The sequence below is a fragment of the Pogona vitticeps genome, chromosome 2, assembly GCF_051106095.1.
Source record: "Pogona vitticeps strain Pit_001003342236 chromosome 2, PviZW2.1, whole genome shotgun sequence".
In the NCBI taxonomy this organism is placed as follows: domain Eukaryota; kingdom Metazoa; phylum Chordata; class Lepidosauria; order Squamata; family Agamidae; genus Pogona; species Pogona vitticeps.
In genome coordinates, this window is record NC_135784.1 from 294,657,681 (window position 1) to 294,677,135 (window position 19,455).

Below are 19,455 nucleotides of genomic sequence, written 5' to 3' on the forward strand. Positions count from 1 at the left end.
CCAAGGATAGGGCAGGAGGGGTGGAGTCAGAGAGGCAGTTGGGGATGTGAAATGGCAGGGTTTAGGAGAGAGAAGAGGAGGATTAGTGAACTGAGCTGAGAGAGTTAAGAGAGTGAATTGAGAAAGTTAAAATATATTGAACCAACAGGAATGAAATTATAAGTAATATAAGATAGATATTGCTTAAAAGTATATAGTAGTTCAGAATAAATGTACAGGGGTGCCTCGCTTAACGAGCGCACCGTATAACGATGAATCCGCATAGCGATCCCGTTTTCGGGATCGCTAATGCAGAGGCATAGCGTCAGCCCCAATGGGCAAAACTCACATAGCAAAGATCGGTAAGCGTTTCGCTTACCAATCTTCGCTTTGCGACGCCCGCAGATCAGCTGTTCGGCGGTTTCAAAATGGCCGCCGGATGCCCAAAATGGCCGTGTACAGCGTTTTTGCGCCCTCCCCTCGCTTACCAAGGGCGCGAAAATGGCTGCCGGACCCTGGTAACTGCTAAACGGTGAGTTTTGTGCCCATTTGGGCACATTGGGCTTCCCCAATGGGCTTCCCCATTCCGTTTAGCGAAGTTTTCACATAGCAAAGGTTAATCCGGAACGGATTAACCTCGCTATGCGGGGCACCACTGTACTTAAAACCCCTTGGTAATCAAATCCTTGGTAATACCTGATACAGTTCATATGTGATTTACCTTTGTGATTTACTTGACAATAAACAAATATTTGTTACTCAAACCTCTGATTCCTAAGTTCAATAAACCTTAGCTTTGGCAGCACACATGTATAACATACATAATCAGTATTAGGAGGATAATACCTGGTGGCAGCTAGAAGAGAAAAGGGTGTGAGCCTTTGTGAGGGCCAAAATAAACAGGGGCGACAAAGTTGAACGTCACAGATGGTTTTTAACAGGAGGAAAAGCCTATAAAATAATAACAACCTTCACAAGTACAGTGCAACAGTGAATGGACTGTTTGCGATACAGTCTGCCTGGGAATAGCAAGATGATGCTTGAGTAGTCTGATAATTAAAATTTGCATCTGCTCAGTGGAAATATCACATTTTAGGCAATCGCAGAGGATGGTACAGTAGCTAATGAATACATTATGAGAATCATATGCATCAGCACCGTTCCTTGCACTGGGAACACGTCTGCACGATTTGTACTAAAAACATTGGTGAGACTGGACAGAAAAATGAGTGCATATTATAAATGAAATAAGTATATCCCTGTAAGCATGTTTGTGGGTGTTTTACTTTTTTCAGACCAGAACGAAATGTTCTTGGTGAGCAAGTGCATGCTTTCAAATCTAATATACTGAAATAATGCAAATATTAGATACACTCATTGGGAAGTTTCTGTCTGTGGGAAGAAGGGCCACTTACGTTTCTGCCACTCGTCCTCTGCAAATGCAATCATCTGGACAATTTTCCTCTAGAAGAATTTCCTTCTAGCATCAGGACACATCAGAGAGGAAAAATAAGAACTTCTTCAAACACCTGTAAGGATGACATACAGAAGAGGGCAAAGGCTGATTGTGTACAATACCCAGAAGAGGGGACAAAATCTAATGGCTGACCTTCCAAGTGGACGGATTTTAGCTGAATATGCTGATTTTTTTCTTGGCTAGAATCCTATTGGTGATTTCTATTTACATAAGTTTAATTGCTTAACTCACTGAGGCAAACTGCTGCCGATTAATTAAGGGTCAGCCATCTTAGGAGGCTTCTGCCCGGTTTCTGCTACAGATGCACACCTCGTAACATAACTAGTGGCACTTTGCCATCGTGAGTTTTAACATAGTTTAACTTAGGCATGTGGAAATTGTGAATAGGATTGTGGCCATGGATGTTAAGAGCATTTCTACAACAGAACAAAACTAAACTCCTAGATGGTTGACAACTTCTCTCTCTCTCTCTCTCTCTCTCTCTCACACGCACACACACAGAGAGAGAGAGAGAGAGAGAGAGAGAGAAGCTACTGTTTCGTTTTACTGTTATAGGCTATATTGTAGTAGGGAATGACATTCTGTACAGAGCTTGTAAATTTACTTTTTGGACAGCACCATTCAGAATCCTTCAATCAGAATAGTCACTATGCAGTTGGGGAATTCTGGGATTTGTAGTTTTTGAAAGTAATGTTGTCAATCTTGGCTTCCTAATACAGTAAATACATTTCCTATGTATATTTATTGAACTGTAAGACCCAGTTAATAATTTTAAAAAATATTTTTAAAAGCAGATAATAATATTCAGAAGCTCACTCCTTTAAACTGTGAAAGTGCTTTTTTTTTTGCTTTATTGCTGGGAATGATCTCAAAGGAAATCTTACCTGGTTTACTTGTGAGTAAGATTACCATTTTTTTTAAAAAAACTGAGTATTTAAAGAAGTTTTTAAAAGTAGAATAATCTGTAGAAGCTCACTCATTTAAACTGTGAAAATACAGTTTTTTTTCCTTGGTGGTGGAGGATGATCTCAAACTTATTTGTACACAGTTTACTTGTGAGTTAGTTTACCTGGTTTACTCATGAGTAAGGAGACAGCCGCAGCATGGGAGAACATTGGGGTGAAGGTTAGGGAGGTAGAAACTCCCTTTCTTGCTCTGTATGAGTTACTCATGTTAGGTTGTTCTCTCTTCCTGCTGTCCCCCATTGTCAAAAAAATATAAATAAATAAAGAATGCTGAGCTTTAAATAGCAAAGGGCAGCCTGAATGTTGACAACACCAATGGCAGCAGTCAAGATGGTCTACAAGAGACCCTCTTCTGCTCACTACCATTCACATTTGTTGAAAAACAGCTCTGACAATTGTTTTGTGTTAGGGTGAGAAGTGCTTAACTGATGAAAAAAGGCATCAGCTTCAGAGAGTATCCCTTGTGGGATGCCATTTTGTGAATTTTAGTGGTGCTGGGGGACTGCTGTTCAACACCTTGACCATTAGACTGTGGAGTGCCTCAGGATTCCAGGAGTCGCCATACTGTATCACATATACATGAAAAACATGAAAGAGGCTGTCTAGAATTTTGTGGTCTGGTACCACCAATATGCTGATGACATTCAACTTCATCTGCTTTTTAAGATCTTCCAGGAGGCTCTTCTCTCACTTTCTCAGCCCCCACTGTGTGGTCACCCCTCATTCACCACCCACCAATTTCCCATTTTTGCGTGCCTCCTTATCAAAGGTAAACTGTTTGGTTTTGTATATATACATGAATGCTTGTATCTATGTGGTGTTTGTATATGAGAGAAAGAGAGAGAGAGAGAACCAGAATATCCACTTTAGCCCCAGTTCTGACTACTGTTGATTGCTGCGCACTGTCTGAGATCCTGTTGCACAGCTTTGCTTGCATAATGTGAAGCTGTGACAGCAATAGAAAGGACTGCAGCAGAGCAGAAGAAATGTCTGTGAAGAACTGCCAATGTCAACTGTGCAACTGATGGTGTAACTGCCCAATGGCGAACCATGTGATCAGTTGTGCAGCCACAACGCGAACTGTGCAATCTGTTGCAAATTGCTAGCTGCCTGGGTGAAAGGCCCAGCATGCTTTTGCAGACGTAACTTTATGTTACACCAACTTGAACAGCATTTCAACCAATAAGTCATAACTGGAAGATTCCAGAATGGAAGGTAATGGATACAAAGCAAATTAGTCTGGATGATGTTACAAAATGTATTAAGATAATGTGCTCTATCTGATTACTTGAGATGGAGATTTCAATGTTTTGAGACAGGAACAGAGCCATTTTGTTCAGATGGATATTACTGGTTCTGAAAGAATAACTGAATTTCTGCATTTGACAACATAATACAGTCCAAAGGGCTAGAATTCAGAATTCATCCTAGAATTATTTATTTAATATATTTTATCCTGCCTTTGTCCTTAAAATGGACCCAAGGCAGCTTACATTATTAAAAAGTCAATATTTAGAATCTAAAAACAATAAGTATGCAAATATTAAAAGAATTAAGCAAATATTATATTAAAACAGTATATACCAATATTAAAACCACATTCAAAGCAATAAGGTACAACACTCCACTTAAAATTGCTCTCACACAGTTAATCACTAAAGGAAGGTCTATATGAAGAAGAAGTACTCCACCTGCCTGCAGAAGGACAACAAAGATGGGGCCAGCCGGGCCTCCCAAAGGAGGGAGTTCCAAAGTCTGGGAGCAGCGATAAAGAAGGCCCTGTCTTGTGTCCCCACCAAACACACAAAGCTGAACTGAAAGCAAAATTTCTCTTATTTGCAGAATGTTTTTTCCCCCACATGGCTGGGAGGGTCTAGGTGTTGGGGACCACTTTCCCCCAGACTTTACTCATGAGAATCATAGATGTCATCAGGGACCTGAAAACAATTACAGGGCAGCTTGTGTGAGGGCAGGAAGCATTGACTTCTCTATGATTTTACTTCATGGTTTGTACTTCATCACCAAATCCTGTCATCAAGACACATTTTACGTCAATATTCCTGCCGTTGCTTTGACAGGCTTGTGGGTGATATAATAATTGCCACTAGTAAGTTTTTGCTCTGTAGAGTAAATTGGCCCATTTAACGGCAAAAATGGCCAGCTAATTTGGCATCCAGCAAAATTGGAAAAGGGGGAAATTTCAGAAATAAATATAATGACCAGATCTCCAACAACCAGTGTAGTTCAAATGTATTACCTACAGTTTCTATGTACACTCTTTGTGTTTTCATTCTCAGACTGGGTATTTCCATCTACCAGATGGCGACTACTTCATTGAGCCAGTGAAGAACTATCAGTCAGAAGAAGGGGCTCACCCACATATAGTCTACAGGACAAACATTTTTCAGAAGACTTTGCGGAAACGGCGAGATGCATGGGCAGAGAAAGAACAAACCTGTGGAGTAAACGGTACATAGTTAAATGCTTTAACAACATTTTTGTTCAACAATCCAGGGAGGACTTATTCAAACAGAATCTTCCTTGGTGGAACATTTCATTTCATATTGAATCAGGTATATCTTCAGTAAAAATTCAAAGCAATTGAAACTAGGCACAAATTTTCTCACAGAGTTCTGGGAACTGAAGTTTGGCAATGATCTCAAAGAGCTTTTTCCCCCAAGGGTCCCAGCCAGGACCACAGTTCTCTCAGTGTAATGTTAAGAACCAAGATTGCCCCAAAGATTTAAGATTAGGGGTCTGACTGCATAGTGAGAGAAATGTGAATTGACTTGCTGTGAAGTTGTACCAGGGAATTCAGATCTCCCTGTTTATGTTTGTGTTAACTGGCCACACAAGAAGGAGGAAATTGGCTAAACAGCCCTGTTTTCAGCTTGTTAATGTAGCTCTGCAGGAGCACAGTTATGGGATAACTACCTCAATAAGCTGTAAACAAGGATTGATTATCAGTTTCTTCCTATCATTTTCTCTTTGCTTTTTTACTTTCTTTTTTTATGTGTCTAAGTGCCATAGTGCAACAGTGCTGCTTCCAAACTATTTGAAAACAGAGATGTGGCATTTTTTGCAAAGATTCTGGCCTCCCATACTGGATCTTTGCCCTCTCCCCACAGCCATAGCACCATTATGCCAACACAATACACACTTTTCTGCATCAGTTCACGCAGTCACACTGCTGAACTGATGAAAATGCATCTATCATGGAAAAAGTAGAAGCCCCAATGTCAGAGGGGGAAACTACCAATTTTGGGTGGGGTGGGGACTCCAGGCTGCCTTGTATTTGCTTCAATACCTTGATCAGGAATTTTAAAAATGCAAATCAGATCATCCCAATTTGGTAGTATTTCCTACATTTTTGGTCAATCTAGTCGTAGCCTGGGGTACATTAGTAATGTAGATATATGTAGAAGTGGGACGAGATGTACCTTCATGGAAAGCCAACAAGTTCAAATAGTTTTTCTTTGTTATTCATTTTGACCTGGGGCTTGCCAAAAAATTTTTTTGTTACCGAGCAAAGGATGGAATAGAGCTCTCCATCATTCCATGTATAAATCCAGGTAAACATAGAGATGGTTAGTACTTCAACACTGGCAACACTTCTTCCACCATAACCAAGAGTAGGTTAGAGGGCAAAAGGCAGGTTTTGTTCTTTACACAGAGCCCTACAGCCTTGCAGCTGCTCCCTGTCTCCGAGCCTAAGTTGCCTATGGCAGCTGCCTCCTTATGGCTAATGACAGGCCCTGTCTTTATCACGCCACCTATTCTAGATATTGAAGACAGCTGGGAGGAGGTATATTCTCTGGAGCATTGTTGTGTACTGTATGTAGTATGGCGCTACTCATGTTATGGCATGTATTGGTGGAATTTGGAACTTTCCTTTAACCTGGCTGTGGGAATATATGGCAAGAGGCCACCCTTTGTATTCTGTCACTACAAGCCCACCTGTGTGAATCCTCACATTCAAGTTTGAATTTTGCACAACACCACAGTTCTTGAAGCTAGAGAACATGGAAGAACAGGACATTTTAATGAACACTGAAAGGACAAAGTTATGAATTGGTTGACATTCCCTCCTTATATAAAATGCTCCACTCTCTTAAATGCCTTGAATTGTTCTCTTTGTAATTTGGGTATTATAGTCCCCTACTTATGTCCTTTATTCAGATGTTAGCATTCTGTTGTATTGCAGAGGAAATTCACAGGGCTCTTGTCAACATTTTTTTGTGCAAATGAGTATTTTGAAAAGCCTATTACAAAAGAAGTAATAATAATCTGTGAGATACATTCTCATGTGTTAAGTGGAATGATTCATGTGATTCCAATCTGCCCTCTTTCTGGCCTTCAATCAAAATGAGTTATCTTTTAAAAAATACACTAGGCTTACTAAAAAAATATTCTGGTGTCGCCATTGTCCTTGTGTGGAAGCTGGCTATTAAGAATCGATATCAAATGATGTCCTAAGTATTAATTAAGGAAATTACATATTTACTGGATAGACACAGTGATGTGACTAAGGGCCGGTCCAGACAGTGGGATTTTGAGCTATCTGGTTCAAACTTAAAAGGTTCTTTGAAGATTATCTTCAGTCCAATCTATCTTAGCTGACTTTTGAGTGATCTTTCTCTTCACACTGGAGATATTTATTCCTCTGTGAAAAGGCTCTAGATAGATCTTTAGGTTACTAGTTTACTTGCAAGTAAGGTTTAACCAGTTTACCCATGATTATAGAGGTGGCGTTGTGGGCTAAACCGCAGACGCCTGTGCTGCAGGGTCAGAAGACCAGCAGTTGTAAGATCGAATCCATGTGATGGAGTGAGCTCCCGTTGCTTTGTCCCAGCTCCTTGCCAACCTAGCAGTTTGAAAGCATGCAAATGTGAATAGATAAATAGGTACCACCTTGGTGGGAAAGTAAAACGGCGTTCCCTAGTCACGCTGGCCACGTGGCAATGGAAATTGTCTTCGGACAAGTGCTGGCTCTACAGCTTGAAAACGGGATGAGAACCGCCCCCTAGAGTTGGACATGACTGGACTAAAAATGTCAAGGGGAACCTTTACCTTTTTATAGAGGTGGCAGCAACTCCAGAGGAGGATAGTGCGACATGGCAACCTCCTGGCAGCAGTACTGGTGCAAGGGAAAAACTCTAGGGTGAAGGGGGGGAGATGGTAACAGACCCACCTTTTTCCCCAGGTGGGACTCTGCTGGGGCTGTGCTGCTTTGTGGGGAGCAGAGCCTACGGTTTAATCTTTTTTTACCTCCCCCACCAAGTAATAACTAATGAGGGGGAGAGATTCTGTCATCTGTCAATAAACGTGGGGCTTGGGGGGCCCGTCATAGCCCCCTTTCCTGCCTTCTCCCATGGCCATCATTCAACAAGCCACAATGATTTTCCTTTCCTTTTTTTTGCTAAAGTAGATGACATAGTGAAACATCAGTGCATCTACCTCGTATGGTATATACATAATACCACCAATGTAGCCCATTTATCTAGAATAGCACTACAGTACCTCAATAGGGAATTTTAAAAAAACAAAGCAGTAGAGAAAAGGAAACTAAAGAAGGAGGGTTTCCCATCATTCATCAGCATGTCACGGCCCTCCTAATATGCCATTAGGGTTGCCATCTCAGATAACACTGCCCACAGTTCTATTTGGGTGCAAACTAACCATGCACACGGGTTACACAATGGGATAATTAGAAGTGCACTGAATCATGTGCACTTCTAAAGTTAGAGAAAGTGGAATCATTGTTAAGAATATCAGTTTGTGTCTATTTTGAATCATTCTTGATTATTATGCACCTTGATTTCGGGTGTGCTATTTTGTGCTCTATCTCTGGCAAAAAAAAATGTTTGGGGCTGGTCTTGATCCACTCCCATACATTAAAAAAAAGTACAGCGGTACCTTGACTTACGAACGTTCCGACTTATGACCATTTTGAGTTACGACCATCTCCAGCCGCAAAAGTTTGCTTCGACTTGCAACCGGAGTTTCGTGTTACGACCGGAAAAAAGTGGGGAAATAGGCGGGGAATTCAAATGTACTAACCATTGGTCACAGAAGAGGCTGCATCTTTGTAGCTCTTTCACCCCAGCGGTTAGAATGTGTGCATTCGGAGGAGGTTTCAGACTGTCTGGTGCTGCTTTCTGCTTCTGAGTGAGTACATACAGGGTTTTGCAGGGCGGGTTTGGGATGGGGGGGTTATGTTTCTGTGCTGTGATTTTGTGTGTGTGTTTTGGTGTGTTTGATTTTTCAGCCCCAGCACCTTCCGATGGGGCTTGCTGTGTTGTTGGTTTTTGGGGACAATTCTATTTCCAGCCCCAGCGCATTCCGATGAGGCTTGCTCTGTTTGTTTGCTTTTGTTATTATTTTTCAGCCCCAGCACATTCTGATGGGGCTTGCTTTGTTCTTTTTGTCTGTGTGTCGTTTTTTTTCAGGCTCCGATGCATTCCAATGGGACTTGCTTTGTGTTTTTGGTTTTCGGTGATTTTTTTTTCCGGCCCCAACGCAATGGGGCTTGCAGGTTTTGTGTGTGTGCGTGTGTGATTTTTTTTTTCTGGCCACAACAGATTAATGGGGTTTCAATGCATTCCCATGAGAAATGGTGCTTCGACATACAACCATTTCGAGTTACGACCATCATCCTGGAATGGATTAAGTTCAATACAGATAACCACTGTATCTGGAACAAGTTTGGTTCAAATACATCACAACCTCTCACATCTAACAACAATCATCTGCCCACTGAGCCATCCTGGCTCTAGAGAACTCCAAAGATCTACTGCAGATCTTTCTTCTAGTTCATGAAGTAACCTTATTTTGCTACGTTTAAATAATCTAGACATCCTCATCTTAGTTATCCTGAGGTAAACTTCAGGTCAGATCTGCTGCAGACGTGACATGCATTTTTTTTTAAAGTTCCCCTCCTCCTTGTTAAGACTTTCCAGTTCCTTTATGCCAGATTCCTTCTGAATTTAGTCATAGGCACAATCTGCCAGAGCCAGCTGTTTCTTCCTAATTGCCTGTGGAAATGGAAGTTCATCTGCCTATCCGGGCAGTTGTGCAGGGCTGCATCTCCTTATGTTTCATTAGATAAGTTCTACTGCCAAGTAAAATGTTAAAGATTACACACACTGGTCTGCAGAGTCTCCTTTGGAAGCAAAAGCAGTGGTTGTGTGTCCATCTTTATCCCAGTCCAATTCCCAGGGAATTTTTCAGAGAAATATTTTCTCACAGCAGAAATGGGGTCAAGTCCCACAGTACTAGGATATTATCAATGCATGCACATGTGTTTTGGAGGTATACTTCAGTCTTGCACCCCGAACAATATAAGACACAGAACTTGGAGAAGTTCCTTTTTGGGTGGGCGGGGGAATACAACACCATGAATTTCTTAGCCAATCATGACTGTCCTTCCTGGAGGATTTGGACAGTTATGATCCAAAAAAATAACTTCTTTGAGTTCTGGCAGGACTAAACAAAAAGTGTAGAAGAAAATGTTGGGAATTAAATACATCTTTTAAAAACTTTTTTTAAAACCTTGCCTTAAGTAGAAACTCCTTGACAGGGGCCAAAAAGGAGCAGGTAGGGATGCTCTGGGGGTGGGCTGGCGTGCATTAGCACAGGTCTCATCTGGTCTCCATCTTTAAGAGTACTCCAGCCCACCCCTGCAGTGCTCCAAACAGCAGACCAAACAGCCCGTGTAGTCAGAATCTCAGTCTGTAGGTGAAGAAGAAATAGATCAGCCACAACAACAAGGAAACAAACTGGAGAAGTATAATTACTGATGTAGAGATGGCCACAAGCCACCAGCTTATCGTCCAAACAGGCGTTTGAAGCTGCAAAACCCTGCCTCCACCTACAGCAGGCATTTGCTCAGAGGCAGTGGCCTGTCTTCCCTGCCCCACCTCCCCTGTGCACTACCTCTCAGTGGGCAACTGCTGGAGAAGGCAGGGCTTTGAAGCATTAAACACCTGTTTGGATGATAAACAAACTGGCACAAACTGGCAGTTCGTGCCCATCTCCATAGAGGTCTCTGTACTGGAGTCACATAGTCACTGGTTCACATGCTGGTTGCACATTTGTCTCTAGAAATCTGTAGGAAGCTAGAGATTTTTTTTGCAGTGGTTAATCTGCAGTACTGCAGGTAAAACTCTGCTCACAACCCGGGTTCAATCCCAGGTAGCTGAGTCAAGGTTGACTCAGCCCTCCATCTTTCTGAGGTCGGTAAATTGAGTAACCAGCTTGCTGGGGGGAAGCAATGTGTAGCCTGCATAATTAAACTGTAAACTACCCAGAAAGTACTTTAAACACTGGAGAGCAGCACTCTTTGTATGTAATCCTTGTCTCCACTTTTGACCACAAAAAGTTGTTGGGTTGTTGTTGTTTTGCACATCAAAAACCTGATGTGACTGCTTTGGGAAGTTAATTAGCATCAGAATCTGCAATATCCTTCACCCCACCGCCATCAGCTTTATATTGTGAGAGAAAAGGCAACATGCATTCATTGAAATTAAAAAGGTGATAGCATGGTACTAAGTGTTGGGATTTGGAATGCATTTTCATCATTGCTGTTTTCTAGCAAGATGACTGTGTGTGATTAGCTGCATGAGAAGCCTTGTCCGTTCTATAGAAATGGTGACAATAAACCTATTGGAGCCTCATGCAGTATGAGCTCCCTGTACAATTGAGGCAGTCATAATGATTGAAATGACAAGATGATCTTAACCATCCTCCCCATGAATATGATTTTTTTTCTGATCATTCTGCTACCGTGTTTGAAAGTTAGAAAAAAATGACTTGTTTATGGCAGCTTTTTGACAGCTTTGTGCAATTGAGAGCAGCAGGTGAGTTATAGGGGTGAAAGCAATATTAGGTCCCAACTCAACCAGAGTGAGCGCAGGTTTATAGATCAGTGGTTCCTAAAGTTGAGTTCCCAGATATTGCTGGATTTCTATTCCCAGATGTCCCAAATAAAATGTGGTCAAGGTTTCTGGGAGTCGTAGGCAACAATATTTGGGATCCAGTTTTGGAAACCCTTGCTTGAATTGGATTATTTCATTTATGGTGATAAAAGATGTACAGCTGCAAGACATGTATGGGTAGTCCTCACATTTTTATTACTTTATTCTAAGAAACACAGTGGGGGTGACTATGGCTCTCTACCTTCAAACTATGTTCTTGCCAAAAGCCTTGTGAGGTAAGAGAGAGTGAGAGACAGTGATTGAATTATCCAGTGATCTTTATCAGCTGAATGGAGATTTGAACCTACGTCTCCCTGGTTTTTGTAACCAACACTTCTTCCCAACACCGTGTATATTTACAAGTATATACAGAAGTTCTAGCAGTACAAACCGGCAGTTATAGTTGAGGTGCCAGGTTTCAGAGTGTTGATTGAAGTCTCAGGAAAGTGCTATGTTTCCCTGGGTTTCCAGGCAAGGAAATCTCTAGATGAGTGGTCCTGGGGAAGAAATACATGTTTTAATCATTTTATAGTATGTGATGGCTTTAATGCCTGGGGACCCATTTCCTCTCCATTCCTGAGTGATGCTAGAGTTCACTCGTTCAAGGTGAAGACATTTATACATATGCTTACACACATTTGTTTAGGATACAGTGCAGGAAATTCACACAAGCTGTTTCCTTCTGCCATGGCTACATGGACACACACATATTATTTTGCACTTTTAACAAAAAGGTCCACTCTCGTGACATTACAAGAGCCTACTTCTTGGTTTCAGTTTTGGCTTTGAAATGTCAGGGAAAAGGAAATGACTGGCTTGCTAGCCTTAGGTGCAGGAGAGGCTCATAAACAGGGTGGGGGATGGGTGGCAAGCACCTCCATTGTCCAATATCACAAACCATCCTTTCCTAAATGTATTAATACAGTAGCTCATATAAAGCAACTTCTTGGGTTGTACAACAGCACTTCTTGGTTTGTATACAACCGGGTGTTGTGTAGCCAACTTGTTTACCTAAAACATGTTTGGGCTGGTGGTGGTCCATGGTGGGCTTACGACTCAGTACCTGTAGAGCTTCAAACTGCCCAAACTTACCCTAAAAGATAATGCAGAATGGAGTATTATACTGAGACTCAGAACTTACCTGAATATGATCCAGACAAAATTACATGTTTGAGGCTGCAATCCTATACACACTTGGAGATATTTAAATTTGTGGTTTATTAATTAAAATATTTCTTATCTGCCACGTATCAACAGATCTCAAGGCATGGTACAATCAATAAACTCACATTAAAAGAATATCTACAGTTGAAATCCTTTAAAGTAACTGCAACATTTTAAAACAATTTAACAACTAAAGCATGATTAAGACAGACTGAAGAATTGAGAACGGAACCAAAATCTCTCTAATTACCAAATTGGGGAGATGAACAGCTCCAGAATATAATGTGGTACTGAAATAGAAGCACTGTTTGTGCCGGCTGGATTTCTAAACAGAGGGCATTCCATACCTAGGATACTAGAACTGAGAAACCCCTGTCCACATAGTATACTGCTCTTAATCATGGGACTCTGAAGGGGTGCCCATTGCTGATCGCTGCAAATCCATGCCCGGTGGTCACAAAGAGAGAAACTCCTCCATATCAACCAGCTAGAACTCTTAGCACTAATAAAAGCTTGCAGAGCTTTCAGAAACCATCTTGTGGGCAAAATGGTTCAAATAGCCACAGACAACACCACCATGATGTACAGTGGTGCCTCGCATAGCGAGGTTAATCCATTCCAGATTAACCCTCGCTATGTGAAAACAACCCTAAACGGAACATAAAAACCCATTGGAATGCATTAAACATTGTTTAATGCGTTCTAATGGGCCCTAAACCTACCGTTCAGCGAAGTTTCCTCCATAGCGGCAGCCATTTTCGCACCCTCGGTAAGCGAGGGGAGGGTGCGAAAACGCTGCGCGCGGCCATTTCGGGCATCCGGCGGCCATTTTAGAACCGCTGAACAGCTGATCCGCGGGCATCGCAAAGCGCAGATCGGTAAGCGAAATGCTTACCGATTGTCGCTATGCGAGTTTTGCCCATTGGAACGATCGGTATGCCTCTGCATTAGTGATCCCAAAAAGGGGATCACTATGCGGATTCATCATTGTACGGTGCACTCGTTAAGCGAGGCACCACTGTATTATGTTCTCAATCAAGGGGACGCTCACTTTGCAAGTCTTTTCTACCTCGCTGTCGACCTGTGGGAATGGTGCCTCTCTCATCACATTGTCTAGCAATACATATAGCCGGTCAAGACAACAATCTGGCAGATCAGAAAAAATCACAAGCCCACAAATGGGATCTAGATCAATCTGTTTTTCTCCCCCTGTGCAAACGATGGGGAACACCCACCATCGACCTCTTTGCCTCCCTGGTAAACTGGAAATACAAGCGCTACTGCTCCTACGCAGGAGTAGGCAGGACCTCCCGCGGAGATGCATTCATCGACCATTGGCCCAAGTCACTCATTTACCTGTTTCCACTGTTCCCACTCCTCCACAAAGTTGTAGTCTGGTTTCAGAAGGACAGGCCCAATACTATCCGGATAGCTCCATGGCGGCTGCGACAGCCATGGTTCCCAATTCTCCACCAGCTGTTGTCCGACATTTATCACTTGCCCCGTCTACCTCGCCTGCTCATACAGAACTACCAACTTCCTGCCAAGGGTCTTCAAATTACCTTGCAGAGAATATCTAACCGGGTTGCATCTACCATCCAGCTTGCTTATCAGCTTGCTCAAGTTCCAGCACCACAGAGGATCCACCCTCATTATAGGGCATCGGCGACATCTATGGTATTTCTTCGGAGCATCCCCATACCAGACATCTGCACCTCTGCCACATGGTCACAGCCATCCACGTTTATCAATCACTACACATTGGACTTTGTCAGTAATCTAATGCTGCTTTTTGGGTGTGCTGTGTTACCTTGGTGGTACACCCTCCTCTGGATACGGTAGCTTTTTAGTCACCCATAGTGTGATTCACAGAGGCCACGAAGAAGAACGACAGGTTACCTACCTGTAATTGTAGTTCTTTGAGTGGACCTCTGTGACTCACATGTCCCAACCCGGCCTCCCCAGTGTCATGCCCTTTTCTTTATGCAGTGGTTGACCTAACCGAAGGGAGAGCCTTGGCGCCAAGATACAAGATACATATTTTCCTTTGCTATCACAGAAGCTCTAGAATATTCCGGCGAGGCTCTGAGTATGCGCAGATTACCCATAGTGTGAATCACAGAGGTCTGCTTGAAGAACTACAATTACAGGTAGGTAACCTCTCGTTATATTCCACATATACCGATTGCACTTTATTGTAACTAAGCAACCACAGTGGCATATGTGACAAATGTTGCTGTGCGTATAACGAGCTCAACAATAGAAAATACTTTTTGGCATGGCAGTACCTGGAATGAGGATCACTCTGCTAAGTTATAGTAAAATGCACACAATGTGAGTTGAGTACAGAGACAACAGCGGCCGTAACTGCCAGTCATTGCCCAAGTTTTATTTTTCTTCCAGTGCCTGCCCTCTGGCAGACAACCTCCCTAATCCTCCTCTGAACAGCTGCTGTCACCACCACATTTCATGTGGCTCTGTCTTTTGCAGCTGGCAGCAAATCCGAAGCATACGGTGAAAGTTCATGTGTTGGCCCATTGACGTGTGCCAACTTCTGAATGCTGCTTTTAGTTTTCCTCATCTCCTTTTTTCCCTCCTCCATTTCTTTTCTTTTCTTTTTGAATACATCCCCAAGTTTCATTTTAATTCTCTTCAAGCAAATGTTCTTTCATCCATCCCAGGTTATCTACTTTCCCGAGATAGCTGTACAGTTAAAAGAAGATTGTATAGTCCATGTGAGTACAGTTCAGTGAGGCGGTCTGAAAAAGCTGAGAAGTGGATTTGAAAGATGCCTTTGGAGAGTAGAGATTAGAGTTGAATGTACTGAAGCCCATTCCCCAAATGAGAGACACCTTTCCCTAAAACCACTTCTTCTTATGAAATAATTGCAACAATAAAAGTAGGGATTACTTGAAAAAAATTCTAGTTTTCAGTGACTTTCCAAGGCTCTCTGTATTAAGATTCATTGGAAAGATTTCCCCCTGCACCAGCAAGCTTTTCCAGCTTACTGCAAAAACAAGATCTGAAGTACAGTTTTTTTTCTCATCTTTTGACTGTTTTTTGTAGTCAAATTGTGTACAATCAAAATAGCACCCTATCTGGGGAAGCTTATGCAGGAAAATATGCCATTTTGTGCAGCAGATGTAGTAATTCTGTGTGTACTTATGTTCCTTTCAGGGAAAAAAATACTACAAAACAGTCAAGAAATCCTGCAGGATTTTTCACAAGATTTCTTAGAGGGGTGGAAAATTAATTCAGAAAACCTTCACTGAGAGGAGAAAAGGGATATTTTTCTTGGTTTCTTGACAAGATGGTTGGATGGCAAGATTCACATCCTTAACTGAGAATGTTGTAGCTTGGGTGGGGGAAGGTAGGTAAATGTGGGCATCATAAAGCTGTACCAAATGAGGTGTGGAAAAGGTGTATGCACAGTTTTCGTAACATTAGGACCTGGGGTGGTTCAATAAGGCTGTTTGTTGAGAGGTCCATGAGAGACATACAGTAAAAGTACTTCATCAGCCTAGTACATGTTTGAACCTTGGTGTAGTGATGAATAGGGACGTGGTGGGGCTGTGGGTTAAACCACAAAGCCTCTGGGCTGCAAGGTCAAAAGATCAGCAGTTGGAATCCACACGGCAGAGTAAGCGCCCGTCGCTTGTCCCAGCTCCTGCCAACCTAGCAGTTCGAAAGCATGTAAAAATATGAGTAGATAAATAGGTGCCACCACGGTGAGAAGGTAACGGCGTTCCATATCTAGTCATGCTGGCCACGTGATCACGGAAACTGTCTACGGACAAGCGCTGGCTCTGGAAATGGGGATGAGCACCGCACCCTAGAATCGGACATGACTGTCAAGGGGAATCTTTACCTTTTTACCTAGTGATGAATGCCAAGTTGGATAGTTTTAAAATAGGATTAGGCCAATTCATGGGGGATAAAAGTGTCAATAGCTACCAGTCATGATGGTTATATATTAATAATAATTATGGTATCTCAAGAATTAAAGTTGGAATGCCTTTCAGTGCCAGTTGCTGGAGAGCATGAACATGCTGGTGCCGTATTTGTGGGTTTCCTTCATGAATCTCCTTGGCCATTGTGTGAACATTATGGCAGGCTACACAGGCCTGCTCTTCATGTGATACATTGCTTCCTCATCTCTGTACACTTTCCATTTTCCTATATTATTTATTTGTAAGGAAGCATCTCTTGTGTAACAAAAGGAGAGGCAGTAACTTGGTTCAGACACTTACGGGGACAATGAGGTTCTTTTTACAGAGGAAGAAGGCATGTGCCTCCTACCATTTCGTGCATATAATACTTCCACTGTATATGCAGAGGACTTGTGCAAATGCCAAACTGTCACTGTAAAACCCTGAACACATTGGATCCCATCTCATTTTAGAAGCTATGCACATTAGTCCTTGATTAGAACTTAGAAGGGAAACTTCCAGGTACTACTAGATAATATCTAGAAAAAAATTCTACCTGAAACTCTGGATTGCTACTCTAGTATGTGTTGATAATGCTGAACTAGATGGAAAAAGGGCAGCTTCCTATATTCCTAATGCCTGAACTGCATAACTGTTCCATTAGAAATGGGTAGTGAGAATCACACATAGAACTTTGTACACAAAGGGGACTCTGATAGGTCTAGGGCCACTCCTTGCACTGGGAAATTGTACAGATGTATGTACAGATGCCCAGCTGATTGGGTAGCTCAGTGAATTAGGTACCTGGCTGTGGATCCAGAGACTAGGGGTTCAGTTTGAGCAATTAAATTACATGATTAGCTGTAGGAGGCATCATTTCCTTCTTTACATCATGCAGCAAAATATCTTGAACATTCCTGTACATATGCAGGGCCGAGGTTCTATGTTCATTGTGGTGGATTTTTCTTTCCCGTTTCAGAAGGTTTTAATGTAGCAAGGCTCTACAGAAACAATTTTTGCTTTCTAGCACGATGTACAAGTAAAAGCTGCTGCTTCATCACTTCTTTGATTTCCAAATTGTAAAGGATTAGCATAATCCTTCTGCTGCCGACTCATCTCTTGCATCAGAAAACTTGGATTTCCAGCCAGCCATTCAGCTTTCTTCCTGCTTTTGGTTTTAATTCATTAGCGTCAATATTCTTGTCAGATATTTTACAAAGAACCGAACGTTGGTGCACAGCAAGTTGCACATTTATGCAGCAATGAAAGACATTTATTTAGGGTTTTTAATATATCAACAAATACGAGGGATTCTCAGAGCAATTAACAAGATATACATAGTTTTGAAATAAAACATACCAACTCCCCCATACATATACAGTTGAAACATCAGTCACAAAAACACTATAAATCCCCATCCCCATCAATCAGTAGTTTAGTTTAAAAGGGTAAGTTCCAATCAATAGTGGAAAGCCTTCTTAAATAACACTTCAAAAGATTTCTTTTTAAAGATGTTTTAAGTAGGGATCCGCATCTGGAATATAGTATGGATCACATTCATTCATGGCAAGCCCACCAGGGGCAATGGGCCAGTAGTGGGTGGGGTCATAGCTTGGGAAATTTGCTTTGTTCAATTATACCTCCTAAAATCTCATAATCTGCATGATCACACATCGACGATCCTAAACTGACTTATACTCTGTCTAATACATGCTAGTGACACATGGAGTTACTTTTAGAGTTCAGGACTAGTTTTATGCCTATCTATGGATTCAAAAGTCAAGAACCTAGATTCAGAAATCAAAGCACGTATGAAAATTGTCTTACAAGTACACATTATTGGTGGGATCTAGACCACTGTGGGTAGAGTTTCCAAAGTCTCTCTCCTTCCCCTCATTCTTTAGATTCTGACAAGCTGCCATGCCATGCTCCCAAGATTTTCTAGGTATGAGTACTTTATGGTCTTCTTGTCCCTGCTTCTGCTGGTGCTTTGGAACTATGCAGCTTGCCCAAGGCCACCCAATTGACAGGCATCAGCTAGATAAGCACTAGGTGAACTTGGCTGGCCCCATTCCCAGAAGGCACAAAAGGGAAGACTCAAACCATCCTTTTACCCATCCTGGAACTACCGTACATGTTTGCAATCATCCACAAAAAAAGCTTTTTACTGCAGGTTAACTACAAACAGACATGACCCCACTTTCAGCACATGTCCTGTTTTAATCCAAATCCTTGCATTAAAGCAACCAGCTGCCTGATCATCTGTAGTGGCAGGAAGGCCCCCTACTGCAGTTTTTAAAAGAGCAAATTGGACACCATTTTTAAACTGCAGGAGGGCCTGCATCACATGCAGGGATAGGAGTTCCTGCAAATTCCACCCAGTTTCCCCACAGTCCATATTTGTGCCCCAGTTCAATAATAACACCAACATCTTTCTGTTCTTTACAACAGGAATCATGAACCTCTGCCCTATTGGCTGGATTTAGTCTGTCATGGCTCCCTTCTGGGTCTCAAAGCCCTCTGTTGAGATCCCTTCAAGCCCTGGTCCTCTCCAGGAAGAGAGAGGGAAATTACTTCCATGCTGATTGCCTTGAAGTGGCTGTTTTCCAGTGAAGCCAGTTCACTGAAGAACCACCATTGCAAGGCCCTGGGACTTTTATTGCCTCCAGCAACAATACAGCATGCTACCATGAAAATGAGGTCAATGTATTTGAATGGGTTTATGAATTTATATGTGTCCAGGCATGTGGGAATGCTAGATGGTTCAAGTCAACTTTTCCAAAATGCAACAGAGACTCATTCTTTTGAATGGTGTTGTGAATCCAGGGCTTCAGGATCGCCTCCTAAATTCAATGAAACTTGAAAAGATTTAAGTATTAGTTGGATTACTGGGCAGAGCTCAGACTTCAGTCACTTGGGACATGTATATCTGCTGCTGTCACTGTTGTAAATCTTATTGAGAAACA

General features: G+C 42.1%; 1 protein-coding gene across 1 annotated transcript in view; it reads left to right on the forward strand.

Annotated features, from left to right (window-relative positions):
* ADAMTS12 (ADAM metallopeptidase with thrombospondin type 1 motif 12) overlaps window positions 1-19,455 on the forward strand; it is a 184,402-nt gene that overhangs the window by 66,157 nt on the left and 98,790 nt on the right. The window contains exon 3 of the mRNA XM_072992863.2: window positions 4,719-4,890. Coding sequence (XP_072848964.2) covers window positions 4,719-4,890 — 172 coding nt within the window. The remainder of the gene's footprint in view (window positions 1-4,718; window positions 4,891-19,455) is intronic.